The following is a 22,000-nucleotide window of genomic DNA, read 5'->3' as shown; positions in this document are numbered from 1 at the left end:
CACTTCAATTACTTTCTATTTGTCTGGATCTGCTCTAGACAAAACTGTGAGGGCAAGATGATGTCACATTCACCATTTTATACAGAGTTCCCAGCATAGTGCAGAAGGCTCTCAAGACACTACTGTAGAAGGGAATGTACACTGAGTACCTACTATATGCCTGCTTACTGGGTTAAGGTGCTGTATATACACATGACTCATTCATTTAATCTTTACCATGATCCTAAGAGATTGGTACTAACCACTCTTACAGACAAAGTAAGATAGACAAAGTATCTTGCCGGAAGTTAACACAGCAGGGAAGTGGTAAAGCAGGGGTCTGAAAATGAATTTATCATAGTCTACAGAAGGACCATTCTCAAGCCTGGGACAGTGCCTCTGGCACTGCAAATCCAGAGAAAATGGGGCAGGCACAACCCAATTTTGTTGAAACCCTCTTTCACTATGGAATGAGGATGATGATTCTTGGAATATAAGGGTTCCTAAAACAATTTCAAAGCCATTGACTTAACAACGTAAATGGCTTTAAGGCCACTGAGGAAATACTAACAGCAATGATTACAGGCATCTGTTTTGCTCTTTACATGCCAGGCACTGTGCTAGCCATTTGACATACACTATCTCACTGGATCCTCCCAAAAAAGCCTATAAGGGAAATATGGATATGGCCATTACCTTCATTTTACAGGTGAGAAGATGAAGGCTCAGAGGTCAGTTAACTTGCCCAAGATCATGTAAGTAGGAAGCAGGGGAGCCCGAATCCAGAGCGGACATTCTCATCTCTATACTTCAGTGCCTCTGGGTATAGGTACAGCTTTATTTACAGGATATTTGAGCCTCTCTCTAGAACTGTGTCATTACCATCATCTTTCCTTACTCCTTCCTGACCCTTCTGCCACCAGGAATGATACAAAATACCTTCTGGATACATCCCTTGTGTTACTCTGAGGTGTATAAGCAAAGCTTTGTGAGGTGCAGAGAGGAAGGTCTTCATTTATCAAATAGGATAAGCACCATCCTGACCTGGCACCTGTTCCCAGACATGGCACCTAAGAGAGGCCGCATAAACATCTCCTGAACTAAACTGAGATGGCTTGAATAAAAGACAACAATCACTGTATGATCTGGCCATGTTGTGGGATTTCCTAGCTGCCAGCTAACATGATCATTCTCTCCAAGAAGAAACTAGGTCCATGCCAATACCCTTGTCCATTCTGCTAACTTACTATGAGCCTCAAATTGTTTGTTTAAACAAAGATTTTAAGAATGCAGGGGGAGAGAGAAAAATGACAGCTATAAACTTGTCATTTTAAGAAAAAGCAAACTCTTTAAGGTGACTAAGTTACCATTTAACAAATAGCAACAACATCTTGTGGGAACATAAAGACTAGAAATTAGATCTTTCCCCCAAATAACCTTTTTTCAAATGAGAACACTGGCTATAATTTATATTTCCTTTTGTGTAACAAATTTGAGTGTCATAAAAATGGTTAAAAAGTCTTCCTATGGTAGCTTTTTCTAAACTTTTATGAACATCTGCCACATTCATTTGAAGTTTAAAAAATTCTGGCACATATGCAAAGGCATAATAAGGTGCCTATAGCTTTCAAGAAGAAATAACAAGACAGTAAAAAATAAGCCTTTGGCTGAATTGCCAGTAAGAAAACTAGTGTGTGAGAGGAGATGGGCCTTTCTGAGCTTTTTCCTTAAAGAGCTTTCCTTTGGCCCCAGGTATGAGCTCCTTCCCAAACACTACAGCTCATGGGTCCTAGGGGAAATCTCTTTCACCTGAAGGGTATGATAGAATGAGATAAACCCAAGCAGCAAGTATGACCAGGGCACTCTGAGTCGGAGCTGAAATCCCTGGGAGAAGATTAAGAGACTTGAATTCCAAGATTTGGTAGTTTACGACTGCCCAAAACCCCCAGGAAAGGCTTCTTTGTTTACAAAGTGTCTTAGCTGGCTCCAAGATTGAGGTGGCTACTATTTTTGTTCTTTTTAGTGCTCACCACATAGGAGTTCAGCATAGCAAACCTCTCTCCAATCTCTATCAACAGGGCTAGGGTCTGTCTTGGCCAATGCTTCCCAGACCTTATCACTTAAGGCCCTCCAAAAGCTGAGATGAGTGGATGTGCACCTATTCACCTAAGGGCAAAATTTGTCTCAAGTTTTAGCTTCAAAATTTATGCATATTTTGCATGGCATGTTTTCCTACAAAAGGCCTTGTTTTAAATTACTTAGGATCATATTGTTGTTGTTGTTGTCAGGTGCCGTCGAGTCAATTTCGACTCATAGCAACTCCATGTCACAGGGCAGAACTGCCCTATAAGGTTTTCTTGGCTGTAATCTCAGGTCTTCCTCCCGTGGATAGGCTAGATGGGTCCCAACCACCAACCTTTTAGTTATCAGCTGAGCCCATAACCAGCTGTACCACCAGGGCTCCTTAGAATCATACAGAAAGAAGTATAAAATTTACTGCCCCCATCTTTAAGTAAAAGTTTAACACTGGGTTCCCTGAAAACAGGTTGTCTATTAGAAGGCCCCTAAATATATTCCAAATACTCACTCAATCCTCTTTTCAGGTATCATTCACTCAGACGATACTGTTTGCTTGGCATCCTGCTAGGTGCTGAGGGCACCACAGTGAAGGAAGCATAATCCTTGTTCTCAAAGAGCTCATGCTCCAAGGGATGAAGGAGAGGGTCAGGGGTGCAAACAGTTATCATCCAGGGCAAGCGGTACAATCAGTGAAAGACAAACACAAAATAGGAGACTTCCTGGAAGAGAAGGAGAATGGCAGGACTTATCCATGCAGAGCGGAGGGATGTGGATATGGATGTGGATATAAGAGGCTTGATAGCCATGGAGAGACTGTGCAGAATGTGGGGGCCATGTAAAGGGGGGTTGGAAGGCAGGCTAGTAAAGGTAGAGTGACCAGGTAAGAAGGCACCCCACTAAATGTAAGGACTACGGACTGAATTTCAGGATCATCTGCTTACCTCCCAAACTTAGCAAAATGCTTGTAACATAAGAGGCCCCCGTTTTGCTTATCAAATGAATGAATAAAGCTTTATAAGAATCCAAGACAGCAAAGAAAAGTGTCAATGAAGGCAGTGAGGAAGGAACATGGTGAGAGACATTTCAGAGACTTGATGACTATTTAGAGAGAAATAATAAAGAAGGGGGCCACTCAGCGGTGCTCAGTGTGTCCTACTTTGGTGCCTTTGCGGGCAGTGGTGCCATTCACAGGGACAGGGAACACTGGGGGTTAGAGTGGCTCAATGTGTGTGTGTGTGTGTGTGTGTGCGTGTGCGTGTGTGTGTGTGTGTGTGTGTGTATGTGTAGATAATACATTGTTTGGGAAAGACTGAGTTTGAGACATCTGTAGTACATCTAAGTGAAATTCAATTGGTACTTGAAAATTTGGACCTGAAGTTCTGAGAGAGGCAGACCAGTGTTAAAGCGCAGTTGAGTGTCATTGACGTTGACCTGGTAGCTGAAACAAAAGCCTTAAACAAGATTTCTAAAGAGCATGCAGAGAAGAAAAAAAAAAGCCAAGACTGGAAGCTTGGAGAATACTGAAGGTACAGAAACACACACAAAAAAAGCTTGAGGAAGCCTGCACTGGAGCAGTCCGGAAGGTAGGAGGAGAGGCAAGAGAGAGCAAACTCTGCAATAACTGGCATTTATTCACTTATCATTTTAATTTTTCATACAGTAGCATTGAACACAACCCTAAACTTGACAAACAAAGGTAAAACACAGAAGAAATCTCTTCAATCTGATCTAAATGCATCATCCAAGATAGTCCATAAACTGTGTACTGTATGTGCTTAGGGCTGGGTGATGACAGGGAGGAACTGTTAACAGAATGTAGGAGCCACATGGCCGTCCTGTCAAATTAGAAATTTGAGCAGATTTCTGTGGTCTATTTTGATCAAGATTCTCAATGTCAAACAAACAGGTTTTTCGATAACCAACTTGTTTCATTTTCGTAAGCACAATAGCACAGTGTGCAACAGATAGTGAAGAAGCAGGTGGTCCTCGTCGACGTGAAATGAAGGGAACAGAAGAAGAGATGTAGCACTTCCTTTAAGACATGCAAAGCATCATCACAGACAGGCATGGTTTTAGATTTTCCCTCTGAGAGCTTATCTCCTCTGTAAAACAGGCAAGCTCCCCCCCCCCCCCCCAACTCTGCTCTAGTACAAAATTAAGCTTTCTCCTGAGGAGGGAAAGGCTTAGGATTCATGTCTAACTTGGTACAAACTAATGGCACTTGCAAAATCACAGATTAGTCCTTTAAAAGAATTGCTATCTAATTGGTACAGTCATGCAGAAAGCAATCTGGCATCAGAGTCATAGCTTTGACCAAGCACTTCTACTGTAGGGCTTCTATGCTAAGGAAATAAGTCAAAATGCAGATAAAGCTTCATGCATAAAGATGCTCATTGCAATGCTACAAAAGTGAAAAATTATAAATGGCTAAATGTCCAACAATAGGAAAATGGTTAAGTTGTGGTATATCCAAAAAAAAGGAATTATAGGTAGCACAGTAAAAATTTTTTACTGAGAATAGATAAAAACACATAGAAGCCCTTCTGCCATATGTTAAGTGAAATAAAGACATAAAAATACTGCATATACATAAAAATGTATTGCACAGACATATAACAACCTTATCAGTTAGGTACATTTATACAAAACCACATATTCATAGAACAAAGACTAGGAGGAAGAAGAGAAAAACGTTAACAGTGGTTGAATCTGGAGTAGCAGTATTTGGAGAGTTTTGATTTTCTTTTTTATACTTCTGTATACTTTTCTCTAGCACATTTTCTGCAATTAAACGAGTAATATATTATAGCGATTTAGAATAAGTATCATTTTACAAAGTGAATCATTTCCCTTACCTCATTCAAACCCTGGAATAAAGCTCATCCCTCCTGCCCCCTCTACCCTTACTCCCTCACCCGTGAAAATCAAATCTCCAAGCAAAGTGGAAAATCACTGGAAACAAGAGCCCAGTGGAAACGGTGTGGTTGAATGCTCAGCTCTGTGCACTTGGAAGGGGAGTGAACCTGAGGTTTCGCTTCCCTGTGCTCCCCTGTGCAGAGCTGTGACTCCATATTGTGTCTTTCTCACTGCCGTGTAGCAAAACAAAAGCCCAAGGAAAGAGATCCGGGGAGGGAAGGAGCCAACTTACCTCCATTAAACTTAAATGGATTCCTATGAGGTAGGGCATGGGAGCACTGTGAAAAGAAACAGACACACAGCTGCTTTAATGTCTGTGGCTTCCAACAGAAAATTACAGATGGTTCACTGTTTGGAGAAAAACTGCTTTAATAAACGTATGCACAGTTACATTTCCTTTCACAACAAAAATCCTAATATGACATTTTGTTCCCAAGTCTCGGAAACTTCAGAAGAATTTCAAAATGTGGGCAGCATTGGAAGCAGCATGGGGTGATGGGAAACGTACCAACCTCGGTGTCAGGCTCTATAGCAGCTATGTGACTGCAGAGCCTTGGTTGCTTATCTTTAAAATGGAATACTGGAATCTAACTGGAAGGTTGCAATCAGAATAAGAGAAAATATACATTGAGCCGCTAGTACAGTTGCTGGTACAAATGGGAACTACTATTGCCATGATTACAACAGAAAAGGCTGTCAAACAAGGTTGAAGGGAAAGCATACCTCAAAGAAGAAAGATTTTTTATTTGCTGTTTCCTTCTGCCCTCAAGAGATGCGATCTAACTGTCCATTTTGATTGGACAAAGTACTTGAGAGCTGCCAACAAGCATCTCCTCCCCAAATGCACACATGCTATCCAATGACACTTTAATTCACAAAGCATCTTCTAACCACTTCATTCACTGGGCAATGGATTTTAAGTTAGTGCCCAAGCAGTGGATGAGAACCCAACTCCGAAGTTTTTAAAACTTGGGCATTTTGGATGGACTGTTTCTTCCTTTGGTTTCAGAAGAGTGTGTATATGTGTGTGTGTGTGTGTGTATGCATGCACACCCACACATGCACACTTGCTCACACATTATCATTTATACTGCTACCTACTAGTGATAAACGTGCTAGGCTTTGTATGGGGCATGTTATATGCATCTTTTCTAACTTTCCAACAACTTAGAAAGGTAGGTATTATTACCCCCACTTTAAAGAGGAGGAAACAGGCGTAGAGAGATTAAATCATTCGTCTAATGCCAAACTAAGTAAGTGGTAAACCTGAGATTTGACTCCAAATACACATTCCTTCCCCTGTGCCATGGTGACTTCAAGACGACCAAACCTAAAATCCCCAGCCCCACCTCCCACACAACCTTTTTCTTTGGGGGAGTGTGTAGGAGTAGGGAGGAATGGAGTGATTGGCAACTTTTCCATGTCTCTCTCTAGTATGTGATACATCCTGTGGAAGGGGACACAGCCTAGCAGAAAGGTACCTGGCTCAGACTGGAGTGACCAGGTACCTTACCCCTGGGCCAGCTGGGGGAGTGGAAGTGGACCGACTAGGATGGCTCTCTTGGGGACAGGGTTGGGGAAACAAGGAGTGGTAAGAAATGAGGCAGGAAAGCATTGCTTCCTATTGAATACTAAGGAATTGAGGCTTTATCCTGAAAGCAATGGATAAACAATGAAGGTTTTGAAACATGAGATTTACATTTTAAACTCGTTCAAACATTTAAAAATAAGAAACAATTCCCTCATTACCATTCAACAAATAAAATTCTTCAAGCAAAACTCCTTCCCTAGAATATAAAATGTCTACGGACATTACAACAGATTTTACTACAGGTCTCAGCAGTGATCTATCTTGGAAGCCTGTAAAATAGACTTGAATATTAGCAGCACAGTTTGGGAACTATTCTTCTAGAAGACTTTTGTATTTGGTAATAGCCCCAGAAAGAACTATATACACAACTGCAGTGAAAGAAGAGTTGTCCTTTCTTTTCTTTCTTCTTCTTCATCTTATTTTTTTTTTTTAAGGTATCTGCTGTGCACATTCAGCTTCTCTTCGCTCGTAGGGGCAAGGAAATGCCCTATGATATTTTTTCCCCTTAAACTGTAAACCATTAGTTTAGCTGCCAGCTACACGAATGCTCAAACTTCCCAGTGTGCCTGGCTCTGCTGTCCAGGCTTTTTCCAGTATACACTGAAATGAATGTGTTTCTAATTAAGCAGCTTCAGGAAAACGACAGCTTCAATGTCAAAAATACAAAGTCTGAACCCCGGCAGGAAGTCTTAAGACTGCAAATGTCTCATCTAGTGGAACCTTGCCTAATGTAATGAAAGGAAGCAGGAAGAGTGCAAAATTCCAGAAAAAATGGCCAGAAGCACAGCCTAACACATAGAAGGGAGAAAACTCAAATCCATAATTTTTAACTAAATCTTACCAACTTTTCCAGTTCCTTCAATTTAATCATGCAATTGACCAGTGACCCTGCGTTTTAACTAGAATTTCAGAACTGAAATTAACTTCTAACAAATGAATTAACATTCAGAAAAAGACATTGAAACAAGTATAAGAAAAAAGTAAAAATGAATACCTATAGCAATAGCCCTTTGTATAGCTTAACCACAGGTTCTTATCTAAAAAAGAAATATTTTCTAGAATTTAAAATATATAGGTCTTCAGAAGAACTAGATGGTGCCTAGCTACCACCAGTGGCCGCCCTGACAGGGAACACAACACAGAGTCCCTGATGAAGCAGGAGAAAAGTGGGGTGCAGAACTGAAATTCTAGTAAAAGGACCAGACTTAATGGTCTGAGACTGGAGGGACCCCGGAAGACATGGCCCTTGGACTCTCTGGTAGTAAAACCTTTCTGGAAGCCAGTTCTTCAAGACAAAGATTAGACTAGACTATAAGACATAAAATGATACTCGTGAAGAGTGTGCTTCTTAGCTCAAGTTACAGGAGACTAAATGGGCAGCTCGTGATCAGAGGCAAGATTAGAAGGCAGAAAGGGACAGGAGCTGCTTGAATGGACACAGGAAATCCAGGGTGGAAAGGAGGAGTGTGCTGTTACCTTATAGGGAGAGCAACTAGGTCACATAACAATGTGTGTATAAATTTTTGTATGAGAAACTAACTTGAGCTGTAAACCTTCACTTAAAGCACACTAAAAAAAAAAAAAAAAGTAGGTCTTAATGCCATGCATTTTTGTCATACAATAAATTCAATGATACCCTGAAAGAGAGGGAAAAGGAACCATAGGGAAGTGACTGCAAGCACCTTTAGGTAGATTATTTTTTTAAGCCCAATAATTTTCCAAAGAGTAATTATGGCTTATCATAGAAGTGTACTTTCTTAGCCAAGTATTGTTAGTGCTAAAACAGTTCTGTATTTAGAAAATATTTAAAACACATTATTCTGAAATCATAGCAGCTCTGTGTTTTGTATGAATGCAAATTTGGACAAATACCTTTTACACTGTCATCATTTGCTTAAAAACTCTCAAATACTTTCCTGAATATACTGCATTTTTTTTTGCTCAGCAAATTACAAATTCCAAGTGGCGGAGGAGGGAGAGAAAAGCAAAAGAAACTCAGATTCTCCTTAAAATCTCAATGCTGCAAATATATAATGGGTAATTCTAGGCATGTTCTGAAAACAATTTCTATTCTCAATATACCTGAATAGTTACTGCAGCAACTGACTTGTTTTCTTTGAAAACCTATTTTTCTTTGCCTTTTTATTATAAAGAGAAAACTTTGGAAAACAAAAAAACACCCACCCATGATCACATCATCTTAACACAACTACTCTTAATTTTGCATTATTCCCTTCTGACACTGGCCCACATCAACATTTTTATATCTTTGAAACTATATATTTTGTATGTATATATTTTGCATGTATGTATTATATATGTTTATTGCATACATTTTATTGTTTCTCATTGGCTACACTAGCATTTCTCATATTCTATAGTCCTTGTGATTGTTATTTTTAAGACTGCATAATATTGCAACAAGCATGGATGTACCATAATTTACTGAACAATATTCCTAGAGTTACACAGTTAAGTTGCATCCAACTTTTCACTATCATCATAATAAAAATGCACAATTTTGTGTGCATGAAATTACTAAATGAAAGGGCAGGAGCTTTTTTTTCATATCTTTTGATGTAAACTGGCAAAATGTTTCCCAAAAGGGCAGTACCTGCCCCAGTGGAAATCCTTCAGGATTGTTGCAAGGGTTAGAGATAACCCATGAGATACCTAGCAAAGGAAGCGGTATGTGGTAGGCACGCAGTAAATGACTGTCATCGTGTCTAAATGGGTTTTCTTTAGGCCCCTACATGGCTGGCACCATTGGACCCACTCTCCTTTTGCTTGGAGAAGGGTTTCTTGTTCCAGCCCTGGTTCTGAAGAAGGATACCTGACTCCAGAATACCTGGTGAGTCCCTTGTGAGGATGGTTGAGACTTAATGATTTATGTAAGATGCACCACCTCTACACAGGGGTTTCTGACTGCAAGTATACTTTCTTGTCACCTGACTACTCCATTGAGTTCAGTAGGGTTGCTTATCACTTTCTTTGGGAAGGTGCCTTTACTCATTAACTTATGTACCAACCAGAATGGAAAAACCACCAAGTGAATGATGAATCATTGCTTTCTTACCACTTAAAATTATTATTTTATATTTGTTGAAAGAGCTCTTGACTTTAAATAAGTTTTAAAAACTGTTATCCCTCTTGGGAATACATAAAAAGGAAAATATAGTAAAATAAATTGGTTAAGCTATTCCTAAAAACTTTTTCATATTAACGGTCCAACTCATCTGAATCATTTTCTGACTCAGAGTCATCAATGCCCATGTTTTTCCACAGAGCATCTCAGTAACAAAACATAACAAAACTTTATCCACTAGACATTATCTTCCTTTTGTAGGTCTGATAAAGAATTGTTGTTTTTCAAGAAAATATGAATGCAAATATCTGCTTCACTAATAGCAAACATATACCCTGCTTCTCTGATGTGTGCCTTTCAACATTCCCAGGAACTTTATATTTCAAAGCTGAATCAGAGTGCAATTTTGAAGACACTGTAAATGGCAATTAAACACAACATGGGTAAAAACAACAACAAACGTAATTAATTTAAAGTGGTGGTAATATTAATAACTGTGACCAAGTTCATGCATATGTAGGCCATGACAACTGTGTCACAACTGCTGTGTGGCTGACAGAGATGGCGGGATGCCACTGTACCTCTCAGAATGGCAGAACAAGGTATATTTGCACTAGGCCTTTGTTCTCGAGGAATTATTGCACTATCTGACTTCATCAGTTACATTCTGAAGAGTAAACGCTACTCTTTCTTCCTTCTCCCCTGCAAAGGAAAGGGGTTCTGTTACTGGTGTCAAGGCAATGACAATACAATGGCCTTTACCTGAAAAGCATCTTCAGTTTGAACCCTCCTAAGGTAAAAACAAACTAATATTTGTTGAACTACTATAACCCAGCCACTGGGCCAGGCACTTTCAATACATTATTTGCATCAATAATTCTCAAGGCAATTCTGCAAGGAAGGGCTATTCCACATTTTCAGGTTGAGAACAGGCTCAGAAAGGTGAAGTTACTTGCCCAAGGTCGCACAGCTAGAAACTGGTGAAGCTGTAATTCAAACTTAGGGATGTTGGACTGAAAGCCCATGCTCTGTCATTGCTGTCACACAGTGTGTACTCAATACTTAAGCCAAATGGAAACCAGTGCTGGAATACCAAGGGGCCTCTTCACCTTCTTCTCTTACAAGCTCTAGACCTGTGCGGCAGAGCACCTCTCTTACAGGTAAGTCCTAGGGCATGAGTTCATTCCTAGCAACGAATGGGCATGCATACGAATCCTGTAGACTTAATAATGGTCCTATAGTCCCCGTTCATTATTACTGCACTTTCACAATTTGTTTAATTCCTTTCCCCCAGATAGCTAGAGCCCTCTTAATTATGTTCCCCTGAGGTGAGCAGCTACTAATTGGAAAAGCGTCAGGTGAAATAAAGGAATATTGGCAGCTAAAATAAAAAAAATACAGCTTCTCAAGACAAAAGGCCCCCACGTGTCTGTCAGTTTGTCGTACTGTGGGGGCTTGCGTGTTGCTGTGATGCTGGAAGCTATGCCACCAGTATTCAGATACCAGCATGGCACTGGGCTAGGGTCACCCATGGAGGACAGGTTTCAGCTGAGCTTCCAGACTAAGACAGACTAGGAAGAAGGACCCAGCAGTCTACTTCTGAAAAGCATTAGCCAGTGAAAACCTTATGAATAGCAGAGGAACACTGTCTGATACAGTGCTGAAAGATGAGCCCCCAGGTTGGAAGGCACTCAAAAGATGACTGGGGAAGAGCTGCCTCCTCAAAGTAGAGTCGGCCTTAAAGACGTGGACGGAGTAAAGTTTTCAGGACCTTCATTTGCTGATGTGGCATGACTCAAAATGAGAAGAAACAGCTGCAAACATCCATTAATAATCGGAACCTGGAATGTACGAAGTATGAATCTAGGAAAATTGGAAATCATCAAAAATGAAATGGAACACATAAACATCGATATCCTACGCATTAGTGAGCTGAAATGGACTGGCATTGGCCATTTTGAATTGGACAACCATATAGTCTACTATGCTGGGAATGACAACTTGAAGAGGAATGGTGTTGCATTCACCGTCAAAAAGAACGTTTTGAGATCTATCCTCAAGTACAACACTGTCAGTGATAGGATAACATCCATACGGCTACAAGGAAGGCCAGTTAATACAACTATTATTCAAATTTACACATCAACCACTAGGGCCAAAGATGAAGAAATAGAAGATTTTTATCAGCTGCTGCAGTCCGAAATTGGTCGAACATGCAGTCAAAATGCATTGATAATTACTGGCGATTGGAACTCAAAAGTTGGAAACAAAGAAGAAGGATCAGTAGTTGGAAAATATGGCCTTAGTGACAGAAACAATGCCGGAGATCGAATGACAGAATTTTGCAAGAACAACGACTTCTTCATTGCAAATACCTTCTTTCACCAACATAAACAATGACTATACACATGGAACTCGCCAGATGGAACACACAGAAATCAAATTGACTACATCTGTGGAAAGAGACAATGGAAAAGCTCAATATCATCAGTCAGAACAAGGCCAGGGGCCGACTCTGGAACAGACCATCAATGGCTCATATGCAAGTTCAAGCTGAAACTGAAGAAAATCAGAGCAAGTCCACGAGAGCCAAAATATGACCTTGAGTATATCCCACCTGAATTTGGAGACCATCTGAAGGATAGATTTGACGCATTGAACACTAGTGACCGAAGTCCAGACGAGTTGTGGAATGACATCAAGGACATCATCCATGAAGAAAGCAAGAGGTCACTGAAAAGACAGGAAGAAAGAAAAGACCAAGGTGGATGTCAGAGGAGACTCTGAAACTTGCTCTTGAGCGTCGAGCAGCTAAAGTGAAAGGAAGAATTGATGAAGTAAAAGAACTAAACAGAAGATTTCAAAGGGCCTCTCAAGAAGACAAAGTAAAGTATTATTATGACATGTGCAAAGGGCTGGAGATGGAAAACCAAAAGGGAAGAACACGCTCTGTGCTTCTCAAGCTGAAAGAACTGAACAAAAAATTCAAGCCTCGAGTTGCAATGGTTGCAATAGTGAAGGATTCTATGGGGAAAATATTAAACGACGCAGGAAGCATCAAAAGAAGACGGAAGGAATACACAGGGTCATTATACCAAAAAGAATTAGTCGATATTCAACCATTTCAAGAGGTGGCATATGATCAGGAACCGATGGTACTGAAGGAAGAAGTCCAAGCTGCTCTGAAGGCACTGGCGAAAAACAAGGCTCCAGGAAGTGATGGAATATCAATTGAGATGTTTCAACAAACAGATGCAGCACTGGAGGTGCTCACTTGTCTATGCCAAGAAATATGGAAGACAGCTTCCTGGCCAACTGACTGGAAGAGATCCATATTTATGCCTATTCCCAAGAAAGGTGATCCAACCACATGTGGAAATTATAGAACAATATCATTAATATCACACGCAAGCAAAAGTTTGCTGAAGATCATTCAAAAACAGCTGCAGCAATACATCAACAGGAACTGCCAGAAGTTCAGGCCGGTTTCAGAAAAGACGACGTGGAACCAGAGATATCATTACTGATATCAGGTGGATCCTGGCTGAAAGCAGAGAATACCAGAAGGATGTTTACCTGTGTTTTAGTGACTATGCAAAGGCATTCGACTGTGTGGATCATAATAAACTATGGATAACATTGAGAAGAATGGGAATTCCAGAACCCTTAATTGTGCTCATGAGTAACCTTTACATAGATCAAGAGGCAGTTGTTCGGACAGAACAAGGGGATACCGATTGGTTTAAAGGCAGGAAAGGTGTGCGCCAGGGTTGTATTCTTTCACCATACGTATTTAATCTGTATGTATGAGAAGCTGGACTATATGAAGAAGAACGGGGCATCAGGTTTGGAGGGAGACTCGTTAACAACCTGCGATATGCAGCTGACACAACCTTGCTTGCTGAAAGTGAAGAGGACTTGAAGCACTTACTAACGAAGATCAAAGACCACAGCCTTCAGTATGGACTGCGCCTCAACATAAAGAAAACAAAAATCCTCACAACTGGACCAATGAGCAACATCATGATAAATGTTGAGAAAAGATTCAAGTTGTGAAGGATTTCATTTTACTGGATCCACAATCAACAGCCATGGAAGCAGCAGTCAAGAAATCAAAAGACACATTGCATTGGGTAAATCTGGTGCAAAGGACTTCTTCAAAGTGTTGAAGAGCAAAGATGCGCCTGACCCAAGCCATGGTATTTTCAATTGCATCATATGCATGTGAAAGCTGGACAATGAATAAGGAAGACCGAAGAAGAGTTGATGCCTTTGAATTGTGGTGTTGGCAAATGTACCACGGACTGCCAAAAGAACAAACATGTCCGTCTTGGAAGAAGTGCGGCCAGAATGCTCCTTAGAAGCAAGGATGGCGAGACTGTGTCTTACATACTTTGGACATGTTGTCAGGCGGGATCAGTCCCTGGAGAAGGACATCATGCTTGGCTGAGTACAGGGTCAGCGGAAAAGAGGAAGACCCTCAATGAGGTGGACTGACACAGTGGCTGCAACAATGAGCTCAAGCATAACGATTGTAAGGATGGGGCAGGACCAGGCAGTATTTCGTTCTGTTGTGCATAGGGTCGCTATGAGTCAGAACCGACTCGATGGCACCTAAAAACAAGACAAAAGGGAAGGAGAGGACTGGAGGGGCGGGAAGACTCTTCATTTCTAGGTGAACAACACCTCTCTGACATCAGGAAGAAATATAACTTAGGGTTGCTCAGGGATTTGGAAAGTCTGTTTTTCTTTTCTTTTTCCCTATAAATGCATAGTTAGCATTATATTTATGTATCACAATACCCACCTTACTTCTCAGAGGCATAGCACCTTCTTTACCAAATACCCTGACTGGCATAGGGGATCCCACAAGTCTTTCCTCAGCTCACTATTTTTAAAGGAAAGGAGAACTCTGAAAGAGGTCTTATTCATTTGAGGTTTTTCTGGGGGGTGGGAGGTGGGGGTAGGAAACAAAAGTGTAAACACAGCTTCTCTTACAGGTATAAATTCTGCTCTGAAATAACAAGGCCTGGCATTGTTAGAGAGGTTAAAGGACAGAAGAAGGGCAGAGAGAACAAGAACAAAGACCAAACAATGTCTTGCTGGAGAACACAGATAATCGTAGTTTTGGTCTATGACAGCGGCCAGAGAGGGGCGCTCCAGGCTAATGTGTCATATGGCCAGTGCTGCATGGGAGCCATTCGGAGGCACCACCACTTACTGCACATTTGCCACCAGCCAGCACTAGGCTCAGGCTTGACAAGGATCTTCTTGTTGGATCCTCATAAACAGCAGTATGAGGTGGGTGCTATTGCCTCGTTTTATAGTACAGTAGTTTTTTTTTTTTTTAGTATACTACTACCAGCATTTTACAAATGAGGGAGCTAGGATTAGGGACTAACTCATGCAACGTCACATGACTAGTTGAGTGGCAGAACTGAGACTAGAGCCCAAGTGCATTATACTGAGACAAAACAGGCTTCTGTTTCCCAGGAGACAGGTATTTACACAGCCGGTAGAAGCAGTTGTGGAAGGAAGTGAGATTTTCTCTAACCTGTTCCCTGAGGGCTGGCTGTGCAGGACACTCTAGTTATCTCATTTTATTCTCAAGAAATCCAATTTATACCATTTTAATTTATAGATTTAACAAAAGGATTCTAGGAAAAGGTTAAACTCACATAGTTAATGGTGATTCTAGCCCAAAGTCTCTTATACTACTTCTTGTTTAATGACAAGCTCGCTTAACTATTATGCTACATTTAGAAAAATTGGTTATTTGATATAGTTTAAAAAGTAAATAGCAAGGGGATACTTCATAGCCAGAATAAAACTGTTTGTCTTACTGTTGTTGTTAGGTGCTGTCAAGTAGGTTCCGACTCATAGTGACCCTATATACAACAGAATGAAAACATTGCCCGGTCCTACACCATCCTCACAATTATTGTTATTCTTGAGCCCATTTTTACAGCCACTGTATCAATCCATCTTGCTGAGGGTCTTCCTCTTTTTTGCTGACCCCCTACTTTACCAAGCATGATGTCCTTCTCCAGGGACTGGTCCCTCCTGATAACATGCCCAAAGTATGTGAGACGTATTCTTTTTTTTTTTAAATAATTTTTATTGTGCTTTAAGTGAAAGTTTACAAATCAAGTCAGTCTCTCACACAAAAACCCGTATACACCTTGCTACATACTCCCAATTACTCTCCCCCTAATGAGACAGCCCGCTCTCTCCCTCCACTCTCTCTTTTCGTGTCCATTTCGCCAGGTGAGACGTATTCTTGCCATCTTTGTTTCTAAGGAGCATTCTGGCTGTACTTCTTCCAAGACAGATTTGTGCACTCTTCTTGGCAGTCCATGGTATATTCAATATTCTTCAACAACACCATAAGTCAAAGGCATCAATTCTTCTTCACTCTTCCTTATTCTTCCTTATTCATTGTCCAGCTTTCAAATGCATATGAGGCGATTGGAAACACCATGGCTTGGGTCAGGGGCACCTTAGTCTTCAAGGTGACATCTTTGCTTTTTAACACTTGAAAGAGGTCTTTTGCAGCGGAATTGCCCAATGCAATGTGTCATTTGATCTCTTGCCTTATAAAAAAAAAAAAAAAGCTGGGATTAATTGGTACTCCTTTTAATTCTAAGGAGCTTTGGTAATGCAGTAGTTACCGGCTCAGCAGCTAACCAAAAGGTCCAGTTTGAATCCACCAGCCACTCCTTGGAAACCCTATGGGGCAGTTCTATTCTGTCCTATAGCGTCGTCACTGTGAGTCAGAATCAACTTGATGGCAATGGGTTTGGGTTTTTTTTTTTTTTTTAATTCTAAATAGGACTTAGGGCAGTTTATATGAATACGTTCAATATAGCAACAAAAATAGGAAAATAGAGCAAAGGGAAAACACGGAAGTTGGCGTGAGGATAGTACTTCAAAAGAATGCCACGAGGTTTACCTGGTGGGACAGCCACAAACTTGGCTGCCAACCCAAAGAAAGACACAGGATCAGTAACATGATTTGCAGTGTCCGTAAGAGAAAAAAGTCACTCAGAAGCATGAATTAGAAAAAGGCAACCTGGGGCGGGGGGGGTGGAAACTAACATCTTCTGGTGTATTTCCTACGTGCCTAGTGTTTTCCACATGCTGGACAGTCAATCAACAAACATTGCTATGTTGTCAGGCACCACTAGGGATAAAAAAAAAAATAGAGGAGAGAAAAAAAGCCTCTGGTCCCCGTCTCTCTGAAGCTCACAGTTACTAGCAAAGCAAACATTAAATAAGTAAATTACTGTATGTGTGCATACAAGAAGACTAGCAGGGTGCTGTGGGGAACGTAACAGGCGGACCTAAGGTTACCTCATTTCATCTTTGCAGCAATCTTGAAAGGCTGATCTCCATTATTTACAGAGGAACCTATGGCTCAAAGAGGTTAAGTGACTTGACAAGGGTCACAGCTGGTAAGAGGCAGAAAATAAATGGCTTGAAAAGTAGGGCTGGTACGAATGCCATGAGTTAAAGGCAAGTTTTTCTTAGGGAAAAAGGTTATTTAACTTCTTGCCTGGTTTCCAACCCAGCCCTCCCTGATTTATAAGCAATAACAGACGATGAGAATCCATGAGGAGACCATGAGCAACTCTAGATTAGGAGCAGGGGCAGAGACCGCCGAGTTTCCATTTGCAGTGTCAGCAGCCAGAGCACATGGCCTCACAACAGTGGAGGTGGGCTCGGAGTGAGCTCAGTGTTCAGCACTGGAGATGTTTGCTAATGGAAGATACATGTATATCACTGGAGCTGATCATGAAAGAGAGAGAGAGAGAGAAGATAATGCCCCTCTGAGTGTGGCCCAGTGGGCTTCCCAGGGTAACTTACAGAGGGAGGGGGGTTTGAGAGGGAAGATGTCTTCTAGAACTCCAAGCCACTGGAACCAACCACATGAGTTACAAAAATAAAGCCTGGAGAAAAATCTATAGAGGTCAACATCAAAGCCTGGAGCAACCTGCCTTTCGTGTCTCCTCAGTCTACCGGAAGGAGACAGACTTGGAAAACATCAGGAAAGGCTCCACGGCTAAGATCACTGCAGTAGGAGAAGTTAATCACAGAGGAAAGGTCAGGAGACAGGGCTCTCTGTGGCCAAAGAGAATTCAATGAGAACTATTACAGCTAGAGCCAGCTGCAAAAGTCCCAGGCAGTGAGAATCAGCAGCCCAAGAGACCTTCGTAGAAATGCACAAATAAATAAGTTACAAAAGCAACAAGGGAAAAATAAAACATATTTATGGAGAAATAAATCAAAAGAAAGTAACAGAAAAAACTGTATAAAAAAATGGAAAATGCAGCTATTAATAAGAGAAAAAAATTTTTCTCATATTCCACATGCCAAGATGTACAGCACCCAATTACCTTTTAAGCCTGGCCTCTCAGTCTTTCATATGTTTAAGGGAAAGACAAACCCACATTTGTTGACAGATTACTCAGAATCTAGTGCTGTGCTAGATGGACGGAATATACAGAGTCACTGTACAAAAAAGAATTGGTTGACATTCAACCATTTCAGGAGGTGGCATGTGATCAAGAACCAACGGTACTGAAGGCAGAAGTCCAAGCTGCACTGAAGGCATTGGCGAAAAACAAGCCTCCAGAAATTGACAGGATACCAACTGAGATGTTTCAACAAATGGATGCAGCACTGGAAGTGCTCACTCGTCTATGCCAGGAAATTTGGAAGACAGTTACATGGCCAACCAACTGAAAGAGACCCATATTCCAAAGCAAGGTGATTCAACAGAATGTGGAAGTCATCAAACAATATCATTAATATCACACACAAGTAAAATTTTGCTGAAGATCATTCAAAAGCAGTTGCAGCAGTACACTGACAAGGAATTGACAGAAATTCAAGCTGGATTCAGAAGAGGATGTGGAACAAGGGATATCATTGCTCATGTCAGATAGATCTTGGCTGAAAGCAGAGAATAACAGAAAGATGTTTGCCTGTGTTTTATTGACTATGCAAAGGCATTCCACTATAGGTTGATCATAAGGAATTATGGATAACATGAAGAATGGGAATTCTAGAACACTTAACTGTGATCACGCAGAACCTGTACACAGACCAAGAGGCAGTCGTTTAAACAGAACAAAGGAATACCGTGTGGCTTAAAATCAGGAAAGGTGTGCGAAAGGGTTGTATCCTTTCACTGTACTTATTCAATCTGTATGCTGAGCAAATAATCCGAGAAGCTGGACTATATGAAGAAGAACAGGGCATCAGGATTGGACGAAGACTCATTAACAACCTGCGAAATGCAGATGACACAACCTTGCTTGCCGAAAGTGAACTGAACGGGAAGCACTTACTGATGAAGATCAAAGACCATGCCTTCAGCATGGATTACACTTCATCATAAAGAAAACAAAAATCCTCACAACTGGACCAATCAGCAACATCGGAGAAAAGATTGAAGTTGTCAAGGATTTCATTTTACTTGGATCCATAAGCAATGCCCATGGAAGCAGCAGTCAAGAAATCAAATGACACATTGCATTGGGCAAATCTGCTGCAAAAGACCTCTTTAAAGTGTTAAAAAGCAAAGATGTCAGCTTGAGGACTAAGATGCACCTGACCCAAGCCATGGTGTTTTTCAATTGCCTCATACACATGCAAAAGCTGGACAATGAATAAAGAAGACTGAAGAAGAATTGATGCCTTGGAATTACGGTGTTGGCGAAGAATACTGAATATACCATGGACTGCCAAGAAGAATGAATAAATCTATCTTGGAAGAAGTGCAGCCAGAATGTGTCTCAGAGGCAAGGATGGCCAAGACTTCATCTCACCTACTTTGGACATGCTATCAGAAGGGACCAGTCCCTGAAGAAGGACATTATGCTTGGTAAAGCAAAGAGTTAGCAAAAGAGAGGAAGACCTTCAACAAGATGGACTGACACAGTGGCTGCAACAATGGGCTCCTGCATAACAACGATTGTGAGGATGGTGCAGGACCAGGCAGTGTTTTGTTCTGTTGGACACAGGGTCGCTGTGAGTCAGAACCAACTGAACAGCACCTAACAACAACAACAGTACTGTGCTGGTGCTTCAAATGCATTCGCTTGTGCCAACAACTGAGAGGGGCCTGGACAACTTAAGCCAAAAGCCCTACCATGAGATAACTTGCTGCGCTGCTGAAGCTTCCTGTGACCATGACATTACATGGTCTGTGGTTCTTGCCCCATCAGTGACTTATGGTTCTTGTGGTTGTTTCTAGGACGTGTTTACTCCAGAGACCACTACCCTATGATCTGGAAGTTCTAGAGTTTTCTAAGTGTCAGGTTCAAGCCAGAATTCAGGTCAAGGAGAAGTCAGGAATTACTGAATGTGTCACTAGATGTGGAAAACCAAGCTATGACTTAGTCAACCAAGCAAAGGTCAGAGCCAAGAATGTCCCATGAATGCTAGTCAGAAACTGGAGCAGGGAATGTAGGCTGTTGCCCCTTACCAGTCAGGTAGCAGAAGAGAGACTGGGAGGGCAAAACCTGCAGGGCAGGTGCAGGGGCTCAGAAGCAGACACAACTGAGGAGGTGGAAGATCACTGGGGCATTAAGATACAGTCAGAAGAGCTCCGCAAAGGGTGGTAGCTGAGCCAACAAACACGACCCACCAGCCAGGGAAAGGACACTGTTATAGGGATGCTATGTCTTCTCTAACCATGAAAGTCTTAGCATCATCATGGGAGTAAGCTGCCAAGGCTGGATGAGAGTTGTACTGCTGGACTCCTAGCATTTGTGCTGTCTGGGGTACCTCTTGAGGCACCAGGCTAAGGGTTTGATGCTAACCATCTTCAGAGACTTGAGTTTTGCTATATATACTTTTTGGTGCCTGCTTGATGCCAGGCTCTTGATGTAGTTAGCTATATTCTTAACAACGACTTTGCAGTTGAGGAAACTAAGGCTCAGAGAGATTATATTACTCAACCGAAGTAAAATATCCAGAAGGACTAGAGCAAGGATTTGGAACCAGGGCTTGGACTTCCAAGCCTGAACTCTTTTCTTCCACTCAGTTTTTCTGTTCAAGCCTCAGGTAAGTTCAGCCAAATCTTAGCTAGGGATTTACCTAGCAATCTGTAATTTTCCTTCATTCAACCGCTACACATTGTTTACCTACTTTCTAACCATGAGGTCAACCACATGCTCAACTTCCCTTCTCCTTCTGTCTGAAACTGAAATCCTGGTCCTTATCTTCTCCTATGCCTCCTGATGAGCTCCTGCCACAGCGGTACTGCCCCAAATATTAGAACTGTCTTGGCCCATTGCTGGCTCTCACCCTAAAGATATTCTCTGTTCTCTGTCTCTTGTCTGGACACCTGAATTTTTTTGTAAGGTAGTGTTTTCTCAGATCCAGAACCATCTATCAGCTTCTATATTTCTATGCCCAGTGGTACAAACTCATAAATACTCACTGCATGATGGAAATAACACATAGATTTTGCTTACTTATTATAATTCAACTTTAATATAACCTAAATAGCCCAGAGTTTTGGTGTATATAAGGGGTTTTTAGCCAAACCTGTTTACCTAATACACTTCCATTTTAACTGGGTGTTGTGAATTTCAACTGGATTTTGTTGGATCATATATACATATAGATTATAAAATCCAGGTGAGATTCAAAACACCTAGTTAGGATAAAAATGATTAACATAAAATAGTACCTACTATGGAAAGCTTGGTGGGGTAGTGGTTAAGAGCTACAGCTGCTAACCAAAAGGTCAGCTGTTCAAATCCACCAGGTGCTCCTTGGAAACGCTATGGGGCAGTTCTACCCAGTCCTATAGGGTCGCTATGAGTCAGAATTGACTCGACGGCAATGGGTTTGGGTTTTTTTTTTTTAATCCTACTATTTATGGAGCACCTGCTTTGTGTCAATACCAATTACTATTCACATTTGACAGAAGAGAAAGTAGGCTCAGAGGGTTTTAATGACCAGAAAGTTAGTATGCAGGAAGCCAGGTTTATCTATTTCCACTATACTTTCATTTTTAATGCTGTCACCAAGAATATGAACAATCCCTCTTAATTTAGTTATCAATTTATTCCCTATGCAAAATTTCATGGCTTCAATGAAGATAACAATTAGAATGCACCCAGCTCTGATCAACCAGATGTCACTTCAAAGCTCTGTCCAGACTGATGCCCATCACCAACAGCCACAGGGACTGTCTACCCTGTGCTCAGACACGTTTCAGGCTTTTGCTAAAAATCCTAGATGGAGTAATTGATTGCAGCATGTAGGGGTTGATTTAGAACTCTACCTACAAACATACAACACAGATACAGAACCTGGAACTAGTATCTCTC

General features: G+C 41.2%; 1 protein-coding gene across 26 annotated transcripts in view; it reads right to left on the bottom strand.

The window, feature by feature from the left end:
* Positions 1 to 22,000, bottom strand: part of DENND1A (DENN domain containing 1A) — a 566,188-nt gene that overhangs the window by 229,907 nt on the left and 314,281 nt on the right. For all 26 annotated transcript variants that reach the window (XR_010323028.1, XR_010323031.1, XR_010323027.1 and 23 more), the window contains one exon: positions 5,207 to 5,252. Coding sequence is in view for 21 of the 26 variants with exons in the window: in XM_064291468.1 (XP_064147538.1) it covers positions 5,207 to 5,252 (46 nt within the window). In the remaining 5 variants the exon portion in view is untranslated. The remainder of the gene's footprint in view (positions 1 to 5,206; positions 5,253 to 22,000) is intronic.

The sequence above is a fragment of the Loxodonta africana genome, chromosome 9 (assembly GCF_030014295.1).
Source record: "Loxodonta africana isolate mLoxAfr1 chromosome 9, mLoxAfr1.hap2, whole genome shotgun sequence".
NCBI classification, from domain to species: Eukaryota; Metazoa; Chordata; class Mammalia; order Proboscidea; family Elephantidae; genus Loxodonta; species Loxodonta africana.
Note: the sequence above shows the minus strand (reverse complement) of the source record. Positions and strands in the feature narration are given on the sequence as shown.